The sequence below is a fragment of the Catharus ustulatus genome, chromosome 14, assembly GCF_009819885.2.
Source record: "Catharus ustulatus isolate bCatUst1 chromosome 14, bCatUst1.pri.v2, whole genome shotgun sequence".
NCBI lineage: Eukaryota > Metazoa > Chordata > Aves > Passeriformes > Turdidae > Catharus > Catharus ustulatus.
In genome coordinates this window covers 16,269,376-16,280,733 of record NC_046234.1, presented here as the reverse complement: position 1 = coordinate 16,280,733, position 11,358 = coordinate 16,269,376, and the positions used below count along the sequence as shown (strand labels likewise).

At 55.0% G+C, this 11,358-nt stretch overlaps 1 protein-coding gene and 1 long non-coding RNA gene across 13 annotated transcripts in view; one reads left to right on the top strand and one right to left on the bottom strand.

Annotated features, from left to right (window-relative positions):
• Positions 1–2,179: 2,179 nt before the first annotated feature.
• POU3F4 (POU class 3 homeobox 4) lies at positions 2,180–3,431 on the bottom strand. The gene has a single exon (XM_033072722.2). It carries the CDS (start codon positions 3,397–3,399, stop codon positions 2,281–2,283), a length of 1,119 nt encoding a protein of 372 aa, XP_032928613.1. The 5' UTR covers positions 3,400–3,431; the 3' UTR covers positions 2,180–2,280.
• Positions 3,432–4,290: 859 nt separating this feature from the next.
• LOC117002791 overlaps positions 4,291–11,358 on the top strand; it is an 85,780-nt gene continuing 78,712 nt past the window's right edge. For 9 of the 12 annotated variants that reach the window (XR_004419403.1, XR_004419404.1, XR_004419399.1 and 6 more), the window contains exon 1: positions 4,291–4,652. This is a non-coding gene — a long non-coding RNA (uncharacterized LOC117002791). Of the gene's footprint in view, positions 4,653–6,651; positions 7,296–11,358 lie in introns of those variants that run through there. The other 3 variants (XR_004419397.1, XR_004419406.2, XR_004419401.2) reach the window with 3 other exon arrangements.

The following is an 11,358-nucleotide window of genomic DNA, read 5'->3' as shown; positions in this document are numbered from 1 at the left end:
AACCCCTTGACTAAAAGTGGTGGACAACCAAACGTTACAGCCACTCGTGTGTTTCGTTATTATTTTTATCCGACACCCATTCAGGCTTCTTTTTTTTTTGTTGTTTCTTTCTGAAACGTTTTCTTTCTTTTTTTTTTTTTTTTTTAAACATAATGCGGAATTTATTGAAAATAAATAATTGTTGGCAACTGCAATAGGCAATTTTGGATAAAATAGTTGAAAAAAGCAACCTTTAATGAAAATAGCGTTTATTATACATCAGTTACTAAATGAATAAACTAAATGATCTTTCTTTAAATTAATAACTTCCAAAAAACGTTTAATATACAAAACTGTACAGTTATAAAGTTGGCAGAAATAGGCAGGTCCTCAGTGTCGAGTTTTTTTTTTTCTTTTTTTTTCCCTCTTAATTTTTTTTTCTTTTTTCTCGCTTCATTTTTTTTTTTCATTTTTTTCTTATTTTTTTAGCGCTTACTGAAAAATACTTGAAAAATATAAATGTCGAAAGGAAAAAATCTGGAGGAGGGAGGGGGAGAGGAGGAGGAGGAGGAGGAGAAGAGGGGGGGATGCTGTGCGGGAGCTGCGGAGCGGGGACCGGCCCGGCCCTCGGGGGGCAGCGCGGGGGTCTGGGGGAGATGCGCACACACACACGGACAGACAGACAGACAGACAGACATCCAGACACCCCCCGCCCTTGGGGACAACACGGGCTGGGAGGGACAGGGGGATAAAGGGGGCGGGTGCAGCTCGGCACTTCCCTGCTCCCGATAAAAAAAAAACAAAAAAACGGCGTTGTTAGCGTTTTAGTGACTTTTGTTTTGGGTGGTTGAGGGTTTGTTGTTGTTTTTTTTCTTCTCCCTGTTTTGTTTTGTCGGTGATTATTATTATTTTTTTTTTCTTCCCCCTCCCCTCCCCACTCCCCTCCCCAATAGAAAAGCTTTTCCACAAATCCAGCATCTCCCTGCGACGCGGAAAGAAGCTCAGCGTGAACCAAATGCGGGCGTTTTCTGTCCCCTTCCCTCCCCGCCGACACCTCATTCCTCTTCACTATCGAAACAAAATACAGAGAAACCGATTTCCGAAGCGAAAGCGCAGAAGGATAAAGGTGTTTTACTACAGACCTCTCAGTCTGGCGCTGATCAAAAAGCCCAACTCATCTTCGGAAAGAAAAAGACTGGCAAATGCCACGGGTTTGGTTGTGATGCTTAATTTCGGGTAAATCTCTTAGAAATAATTATTTTATATATATATAATTTTTTTTTTCCTTAGGAGAAGAAGTGGGTTGGGGAGGGGTGGGAGGAGGGGGAGAGGAAGGTCAGGCTTGTGACCCGACCGTTTTACGGTGTTGGGAAGTTCTTGAAAAGGAAGAAAAAAAGCTGCAACAAAATAAACCTGTTCTTCACATCGGTGCGGGGCTCCGAGCCCCAAATCCTCGGGGCTGGGGGCGAGGAAGAGCCGCGGCCGCCCTGCCCCGGCCCCGCTGGGTCACACTGCCGGCGCTCGGGGAAGGGAGGAACGCTTGGACTGCTCAATTCGATACAAATTAGGTCACAAATATTGTGTACAGTTTGTAGTAAAACACCTCAGGACATTTAAAAACGCTATATAAGTCTTTAAAAATGCAAAACTAGTCTATTGTAAAACAGATTCACCTGAAATACAGCTGATATAACCAAGGCGCTGGAAGGTTATTCATAGGCACACATCTGTCTTTCCTTTTCTGTCGGGTTTTTCGTTCTTTTTTTTTTTTTTTAATTTTCTATTTTTCCGTGGGTTTTCCCTTTTTTTTTTTGTTTTTTTTTTTCTTCCTTTTATTTGGGTTTTATTTCGCTGTGGGGTTGTTTTGTGGGATTTTTTTGTGTCTTTTTTTTTTTTTTTTCCTTCGTCCTAGCGGAGACCGAAAAACAAACCTTGTCTGCGAGTAAACACCGTGTGTGATCAGCGGAAAGGTCGGAGAGAGGAAAAAAAAATATTGCCGAGGCGGCGGCGGGCAGGGACCCCTCGCCGCGTCTCCCGAAACCATAAGTTAAAGCCCGGCGGGCAGAACCGGGCCGGACAGTCCCGTGGCCGGGCAGAACCGGGCCGGGCATCCCGGGCCGGGCAGAACCGGGGCCGGACAGTCCCGTGGCTGGGCAGAACCGGGCCGGACAGTCCCATGGCTGGGCATCCCGGGCCGGACAGTCCCGTGGTCGGGCAGAACCGGGGCCGGACAGTCCCGTGGCCGGGCAGAACCGGGGCCGGGCATCCCGGGCCGGGCAGTCCCGTGGCCGCAGCCCGCGGTCAGAGGTCGTGGCAGGCCGTGTCCGTTTTCACGCCGTGCGAGTACACGTCGTGCTGCGGCTGCTCGCCCGGCGGGGTCATGCGCTTCTCCTTCTGCCGCCGGTTGCAGAACCAGACCCGCACCACCTCCTTCTCCAGCTGCAGGCTGTCCGCCAGCGAGGAGATCTCCTGGGCGGCCGGCTTGGGGCACTTGAGGAAGTGCGTCTCCAGCACGCCCTTGACACTCACCTCGATGGAGGTCCGCTTCTTCCTCTTCCTCCCCTGCGCCGCGATCTTGTCGATGCTCGTGGGGCTGCCGGTGGAGGAGTCGGCCTCCTCCAGCCACTTGTTCAGCAGCGGCTTCAGCTTGCACATGTTCTTGAAGCTGAGCTGCAGGGCCTCGAAGCGGCAGATGGTGGTCTGCGAGAAGACGTTGCCGTACAGGGTGCCCAGCGCCAGCCCCACGTCGGCCTGGGTGAAGCCCAGCTTGATGCGGCGCTGCTTGAACTGCTTGGCGAACTGCTCCAGCTCGTCCGAGGTCGGCGTCTCCTCGTCCGAGTGGTCCTGGCAGTGGTGGCCGCCCAGCTCGCCGTGCTCGCCGCCGGCCTCGCCGCGCAGCCCCGGGTGCAAGCCCTGGCCGGCGGCGGCGGCGGGCGGCGGGGTGAGCCCGCCGTGCTCCAGCATGCCGCCCACCGCGAACCCGCCCTGCGAGTACACGCTCAGCGGCTGCCCGGCGGCGGCGGCGGCGGCGGCGGCGGGGGGGGCGGCCAGCGAGGCGCTGTGCGCCGGGCTGGCGCCCCAGGCGCTGGGGTGGTTGGCGTGGGGCGAGTGGTGGGAGACGTGGGGCGAGCGGTGGTGGATGATGGCGCCCAGCTGCAGGTCCTCGCGGCCCGGCTTCACGTCGGGCTGCTCCAGCGGGCCGCCCGCCAGCGCCGCGGGCCAGGGCGCGCCGTCGCTCAGGCTGGTCACCCAGTGATGCCCCAGCGGGTGCCCATTGCCGGGGACGCCCTGCAGGTACTCGCTCTGCAGCAGCTTCTGCGGGCTGCGGAACGGGCTGCCCTGCTGCATGCCCGCGCCCTCGGCGTGGGCGAGCGCGCCGGCGCCCAGCAGGCCGTAGGGGTTGGAGGCGGCTGTGGCCATGGCCGCGGCAGCCCCACGAGTTATACTGTGCCGCCGCCGCCGCGCCAGCCTTTGACATCCACCGGCACGGCGGCCCGGCGGCGGCCGCGCCGCGACTGGCACCCGCGCCGGCCAATGGGGGCGCAGCGCCGGCCGAGCCCACCAATGGGCGCGGCGCGTGGGCGGGGCGAGCCCCCGGGGGGCGGGGCGTTGGGGCCGCGCGGGCGCGAGGCAGGAAGTGAATCACTCCGCCGGCACCGGGGGCCGGGCGCGAGGCGGCCCCGCCGCTTAACTCCTTCCGCGCCGGGCGGGGAGCGGCGGGGCCCGAGGTGGGGAGGGGGGGCACGGCTTAAACGGGGGAGCGCCTGGGAACGGGGGGGCGCGGGGGGCACGGCTTAAATGGGGAGCGATTAGCGGCGGGCAGAGGTTAAACGGCGGCGCCCCGGTGGCAGCCCGGCGGGACCACCCCGGCGCTGCCCCCGCTCGCCGGCCCGGGCGCGCTCCGGGTGCGCGGCGCCCGCTCCGCTCCGCTCCTCCCCCGGTGCGGCTGTCCCGAGCTGCGCGTCCCCGCCTGCCCCGGGCCGTGCCGCACCGCCGCGCTCGGTCGGCAGGAAAAAAAAAGAAAACAAAAAAAATCGAGAAAAACCCCAAATAATAAAAAACAGACCCAAAAAATGGAGCTTCCTGGCCTCGCCGCCGGTAAATCCCGGTGGATACTCCCCAAAGTTCGCGGCGCGCCGCCGGTGCGCGCCTGGCTGCAGGGCAGCACCGGGGGGAAAAAAAAGAAAAAAGGGGAGGAAAAAACCGTGCGAAAAGGGAAAAGAATGGGGGAAAAGGAGCGTGCGGTCCCCGGGACCCCCCCGCGGGAGGAGCGGGGGGAGCGCGGAGCCCCCCGGTCCGCCCGGGCCCGGCGGGCACAGCTCCGCACCCGCGGAGCCCCGGCGGGGCGGGCACAGGCGCAGCCCCGGGACCCCCGACCCGCTCCCGAGTTCCAAAATGACCTTTCCCTGCATCGTTTTGGAGGTAACCGAGCTGCGTAATTATATTTGCACTTCCAGAAGACTGCATCAGAGTCCCCTTATTGGTTTGAAATTCCATTAAATATATTGCAAGAGCTCCTAGGTTAAGCTTGATTTAAATTTGCATACATTTTCATATATTTAGCAGAAATAAAAGAAGGCTTGCAGCTACCAGAAAGTCATTAAGGCATTAGTTTCTCTGAGAAGACAGATCTGAAGAAAATTCAAGAAAATGAGAAAATAGATCTAAATAAGGTGAGCGCTCCTCTGGTTCCTTCCGAGCCGGGTCCCATCGCTTTCCTCATTATAATAATAATAATCACAATAATTTCTCGCCGGGGCAGCGTGTGAGAGGGGTAAAGGCAGGGCTGGGTGGTGAGGAGCAGAGCGGGCTGGGGCAAATCGCGATATATCGGCGACTCTGCGTGTCCCCGCCGGGCCAGCGCTGCGCTGCGCACCCGCGGGGGTGCGGGGAGCGGGGGGGGGAGTTCGGAAAACACATCAAAAATAAGGAAAAGTAAATAAAAAAATGAAGTTTGCGGGTAGAGGGGCGGCGGGGGGGGTGTGCGCGGGGGGGTCAGCGGGAGGGTCGGGACACGGGGATGTCCCCGGTGCAGCCGCGCTCCCGGCGCGGGGCCGTGCGGGCGGTGCGGGGCGCGCAGCTCCGCGGCCGAGCCCGCCCGAGCGCGGGGAGGGCAGGCAAGGAGTTACAGCAGCAGCTCTTCCTCGTTGGTTTTTTTAGCCTTTCCTTTTTTATTTTTTCCCCTTTCCTTTTTTTTTTTTTTTTCCTCCCCCCTTCTTTCCTTTTTTCTTTTTTTTTTCCCCACTCTCCGCCTTCACAAGCTCCTCGAAATAAACATCACCGCAGCCCGCGGGGGAAAAAAAAAAGAAAAAAAAAAAAACACCAACCCCCCCCCCCCCCAACCAACAACATCAAATCCGCACTGTATGAAAACGTAACTAAATTATTTAAAATTAATTTGCACTTTAACTTCCGAAACAATTTTTCAAATCCCATTGCCCGTGAAAATAGATGTTCAGATCCGCCGTTTAATTAAGGCAGAGTCTCTGGCAGGGAAATAAAACCCCGAACGTCCCATTTTAATCTTTGCTGCAAATGTAGCTAAGGCAGAGCCCGGCTCTGCTCCTGCCGAGGCGGCTCTCACCTCGCCTATAGCGGAGTATGGTGGATTTTATAGTGTTTTATCTGCATATAGTTAAATCTTCTTGCTGTTCTAACTAATCTGCTGGAGAGGGTTTCTTTAGCTCTTTCCTGTCAGTCTAACTTCCCAAGTGTAACAGATGCCGCTCTCAAGCGGTCCTTTCTGCTGCTTTTCTTTATTCAGCCTCGCATTTTTCTCCCCATGATCTGGGTTTCCATAGAGAGAGGAATAAAAGGGGGACCATGGCCACAAATCCCCTGCCCCATGCAGAATAAAAGAGCCTTATTCAATAGCCGACCCCGTCTGGACATGGGAGAAAAATAAGTACATGCAAAGCTACTGTTGCAAGAATTTGTAACTTATTTTTCATAGACCGAAACCCAATAAAGATTTTTTTTATTAAAAAAAAAATTTAAAAAAGTTTTTAGGTTCGGGACTGTGCGCTGGAGCCCTTTGGCTCTGGGTGTCCCCGCCCCGGAGGGACCCGCATTTCCTCCTCAAATAACTCGCTTTAATATCTATTTTTTCTGCTAAATCTTTGGCGTGAAAAAGCTCGCACAATAGCTGGAGGCAGCCACCGTCCTGGGGCAGCGAGAAGTCGCTATGGAGAACGCCCCGCTTTGAAGTGCAGGAGCTGGGATTGTGTCGAGTCCCCCTGGCACAGGCGGCTCCGGGGCTTTCTGGGGTCACCCGGCTGCGTGGCTCGGCCACCGCTGTCCCCTCGGTGGCACCAGCAGTGTCACCCACGCGTGGGGCAGGGCTGGCCCTCCCCGCTCCAGCCCCACACGTTTCCCTTCAAGGGAAATGCTCGGGATGCGCTCGCGTTCCCCACCAGCTCCACGGGCTGCAGGTTGGGACCTGAACCCACCAACGCCTTTATTATTATCGTGACAGAGCTGATTTTATTATATTTAAGAGATTTCCCCCCCACACCCCTCCTCTCATTGTTCACCCGCGGGAGGGGAAGGAGAGAGAAAGGGGAAAAAAAAAAAAAAGGTCTAAAAGGGGTTCGTTTTGATTGTGTTTAATACAGCATGAAGCTCGGAGCGGTAAGCTGTGCCTCGGTGTCGTGACCTCTATATTGAAAACTTCACCTTCAACACAAGTTCACTTTAGAGACAGGACGAGTTAGATTGCGCTTGGTGGGAACAAGTGCAAATTTAAAAACAGAGTCAATCATAACGGGGGTGGGGGCTGGGAAAGGGCAATTTAACCGTTTCTGGAGCCAGGAGTTAAGGTTTGCATTGTGTACATCCAGGCGCTGGGGCTCCTGCTGAAGTCCAGCCGCCCATCAGTGCTGAGAAAGCGGCTCCTGGAGCTCCGGAGAGGCTTTGGGAACACCTAACCAGCGTGGGGGAAGCTTAGGAAGCAAAAAGGAATTTACAGAGTATTAGCAGAAATTATCCAATACCGACACAAGCTCAATTAGGTTTTTTTTTTCCTTTTTTTTTTTTTTTTTCTTTTGGTCTCTGTTGGCTGCTCTTGAACGTGAGTAAATGCTGTGCAGGGAGAGAGGAGGGAGAGAGCCACACTGCCATCTCCGAGCCACAGCCAGGAGATGGACTGACAGATTGCAAATTAAACTAGTCCTAATGTAAGAATGAATGCAGCCCCCCCCAAATCTCTCCCAGCACCAGCCCGGCAGCAAAGAGCCCGGCACGGAGGGAGCGTGGCTGCGGCTGGGCTGGTCCAGGGAGGGACAATAAAGCCAATCCCGGGCAGGAAAAATCACAAGGTAAATAGTATTTGTATTCTAACTGCTGCGATTTCCGAAGCTGTTTGGGCGACTCTTTGCTCCTCTGCTCGAATCGCCTGTTATTGTTATTATTACTATTATTATTATTACTATTATTATTATTAATATCCTTTTTTTTCCACGTTGTTGATGTTTGAAAAACGTACTTGCTGCGGGAAAAAAAAATATATATCGTTCATTTGTGCACTATCCCGTCATGTGCAGGTCACTGCTGTTTTTGAGCTGGGTCGGTTTTAGGAAGTCTTGTCTCGAACAAAAAAACAAAACAACAAAAAACCGTAAATACTCCGGGAAGTCTCTCCAAAGTGCACATTTTTTGCTGCGGGACCGGTGTCGCCGTCTGTGAATTGCACGAATTGGGGTTTGTCGTGTTTGGCGGAGGGGTGCGGCTGGGGAGAGGCAGCGGGGAAGGGGCTGCGGCAGCTCCGGAGGTCACGGCACGAGTTAACAGACCCCAAACAATGCCGATCCCTTCCCTTCTACGTAGGCACTTTCCTCACCGTGCCATTCAAACAGGCGTGATGACAACAACGCGCTGCTTTCATCCCGGACCGAAATCCCGTGGTTTTTTGGTTGTTGGTTGGGTTTTGTTGGTTTGGTTGTTTTGTTTTTATTTTTTCTTGTGAAGCTTCTCCCAGCGAACGGGGGGATGCGGTCAGAGATGGGCACCCCCAGCTCCTGCCACCCCAGAGGCCATCCCGCCTGTGCTTTAGAAATAATCCAAATACAATTCCCGATCGGACAGATTCCTGCTCAGATATATTTAAAGGAGAATGGGTTGGATTTGAGCACGCACTAACTGGCTCGCTAGTTAACCTCTGTTGACTAATGAGACATTGAAGACAAATCGCTCTGTTCCTTGGATGACAAATACCTGCGCTGCTGTTTGGTAGCTTACCGAGCAATTTCCGTGTGGGGTTTGGGTTCATGTGTTGTGTTTTCCCTTTCATTTATTTATTTATTATTTATTTAACTATACGCTTTTCCAGCTGTAGCAGCCGGCGTGTAAAGCATCCAGCGATGCTCCTGATCTCGCAGAGGGATTGAAACGCCTCCTGCATTTTGAAGCGCCTCGTCATCCCTAGATTTACGTTTATAAATACGTAGATGCTGCTGCTAATTCTTGGTTTTCTCACAGACTTTCGTGTGTTTACGGCTCTGTGGAAAGTTTCCTCCCCGCTTCCTTCAGATCGCGCCAACCAAAGCTGTTACCAAAATGAACTTTCAGGCCAGGCTGCGTTGCTAAAAGATGTTTATCTTCGTGAATGGAGCTTGGGCAGTGCAGGATGGTGATGGTGAGGCAGGCTGGGTGTCGTTCGGTCACGCGTGGCCGACACTGCGAACCCTCCGTGGGCCCCCCCCAAAAAAAACCCCAACAGCCCCTGCCAAAACTCCATCCGCTCCATCCCCAGCGTGTGCGGCTCCCTGGCACCTCCTGGCAGCTTTTTTCTCTCCCCCCTGCCCAGCAGGCTGGCGGTGAAAGGCTCTGGAGGCTGCAGCATCCCTTCCCCTCCGTGCCCTGCCCGGGGCGGGGGGTCCCGGGGGCTGCGGGGGAGAAGTTCAGGGGGAGGCGGGCGAGCGATAAATCACCGCGGGGCACGGGGGAGCGCACACGGGGGAGTCACCATCAAAGCGGGGGAGACAGCCCTCGGCTGCGAGAAATAAATGGGAATAAATCAAAGTGGGGGCTGCCCGGGGCAGGGGGTGCCCGGGGCCCGCCCCGCTCCGCCCGGGAGCGCCGGAGCGGAGACGGGGAAAGGCGCTCCGCAAACTTTTAATGAAATCACCGGCGGTATCGATTCTTGTGGGTTTTTTTACCGTGCTTCAGACATTGGAAAGTGTCCCTCTGGGGATGGGGGAGGGGGCAGAAGGCAGCGGTGCAACGCGAGCTGTATTGGATATTGAGTTATTTCATATTTTAGAAAATCAACGGCGTCTCTGAGGGTCCTCCAGAGAGGAAAGGACTCCGGGGGTGGGGTTTGAGCCAACCCACAGAACTGGGGTTTAGCCGTGCAGGTATCAGTTTGCAGTCCCTCCGCGGAGCTCTAGGGGCCCGTGTTATCCCCTCGCTCCCTGATGGATGGGAGAGCCGGCTCCCCCCTCGACCAGCCCGTTCTTGATGTGCCACGTCCGAGTATTTCCTATTTGCCTCTTCTCCAAACTGTTTAGAAATTACTAGTAGCGGATAAGTAAATTGCAAGTAAACCTAGTGAATTAGGATGATTCTCTATCAGTTTAATTTATGTTTTATAGTTAGTTTAGCCTTCTGATTTGATTGCCTTAGTAATGTGAATTGCCTACAGCTGCTGATGATACAGCTTTAATTCTGTTTTAAAGGTCATGTAAACATGTGCCTGTAGCATAAGGAATGCAAATTCAATTCCCTTTTAATGCTTCCTCACATTCACTTCACAGCCTTCACCTAGAAAATTAGCAGGATTTAATAGGGAACCGTGTGGCTGTTGTGATTCCATTAAAAACCCCTCTCCCCCCAGGCGTGGCTCTCCCAGGCCACCCCACGCCCGTGACGCGGACACCGAGGCGCTTCCCACGCCCTTCTTGAGGAAATCGAGGCATTTTCCACCCCCTTCACACATCCCCTTCACCTGGGAGCTTTAGCCAGACTCCAGCCCAGAGCTGGAGAACCCGGCGGCACCGGGAATTACCCCTCGGAGGAGCCGGAGCATCACTCAGGTGTACACCTCTGCGTAAGGCTGTAGTACAGCCGCGTGGTCCTTACGTCACGGTGAAAGAGAAAAATGGGTAAAAATTCTTGTTTTGGGTCACATCAGCATCCTGCACATCAGCAGGAGGAGAAGCTGCGCCGCGATGCCGAGGTGATAGGTGTAAATGTGAGACGCCTGCGCCTTGAAGACGGGCATTTGCAAATTAATTTTTAAACGCAGCCACCCCTGAGTTCATTAGAGATTGCTTCACCCTACTGCAGGCAAAAAGAAAAGAAAAAAAAGGTAGAGCAAGAAAAAAAATTATTATACCACTGTCCTCCCCCTGGTTCAAAGGGTTTTAGTGAAGTTACTGGGAAGTTTCGCCTTTGAACGGGCGGGCTCTAACGAGCGGGGAAGAGCGTCAAAAAACCCCACTCTGGAGTCGCTTTGAAAAGGGAACGATGTGTCTCTGCAAAGCCAAAGCCAGAGGCGATTCCGCGGCCCTCCAGCCGCAGGGACCCGGGCGGCTCCGGGCGAGCGGGACCGGCAGCGCCCGGGAACCGCACCCGGACCGGGCACAGGGGACACCGCAGGGACCGGGGACAGGGGCACCGCAGGGACCGGGCACCGCAGGGACAGCAGGGACCGGGCACCGGGGGCACCGCAGGGACCCTGCAGGCTCCTCCGCTGGGACAGCGCTGTCACAGGGTGTACCCCGCTCTCCATTTGGTCAGGGCTCTTGTCCTGCGCTCAGGGGATGCTTCTGCGTTACCCCAAACACCTCCCGTCCCCCCGCAGCATCTTCATCGCCATCACCCCTGCCTCATCCCCAGCATCATCCCCATTGCCCCTGCCTCATCCCCAGCATCATCCCCATCTCCTGAGCCTCCCCAGCAGCATTCCCAGCGCTGCCTTCATCCCCACCAGCCCTGCCTCTCTCTGTCTTCATCCCCATCACCCCTATGTCCCTCTATCTTCATCCCCATCACCCCCACGTCCCTCTATCTTCATCCCCACCCCTCTGCCTCCCCAGCCTTCATCCCCACCCCTCTGCCTCCCCACCCAGCCTGTGCCAGGCCCTTCTGGGCCACCCCAGTCCCCTCTCGCTGTGACAATGGCTCAGTTGCCCTCAGGTGCCCCCCGGAGGCCCGAGGAGCCGCGGTGCTCAGGGCACCTGCCCCCTCTCCTGGCAGTGGCAGCGAGGAGCCCACCCTGTGCCCGTCTCTCTGCTTGGCAAAAATGAGCGTTTTTAAAGCAAAATCTGAATATTTGCAGTAACAGCTCATTGGTGATTCTGCTAATGTTGCACACCTCATTAAATAGCCCCAAACACAAGGAGGTTTAAATGACTTTATTGAATTAAAAATAGCATAGGA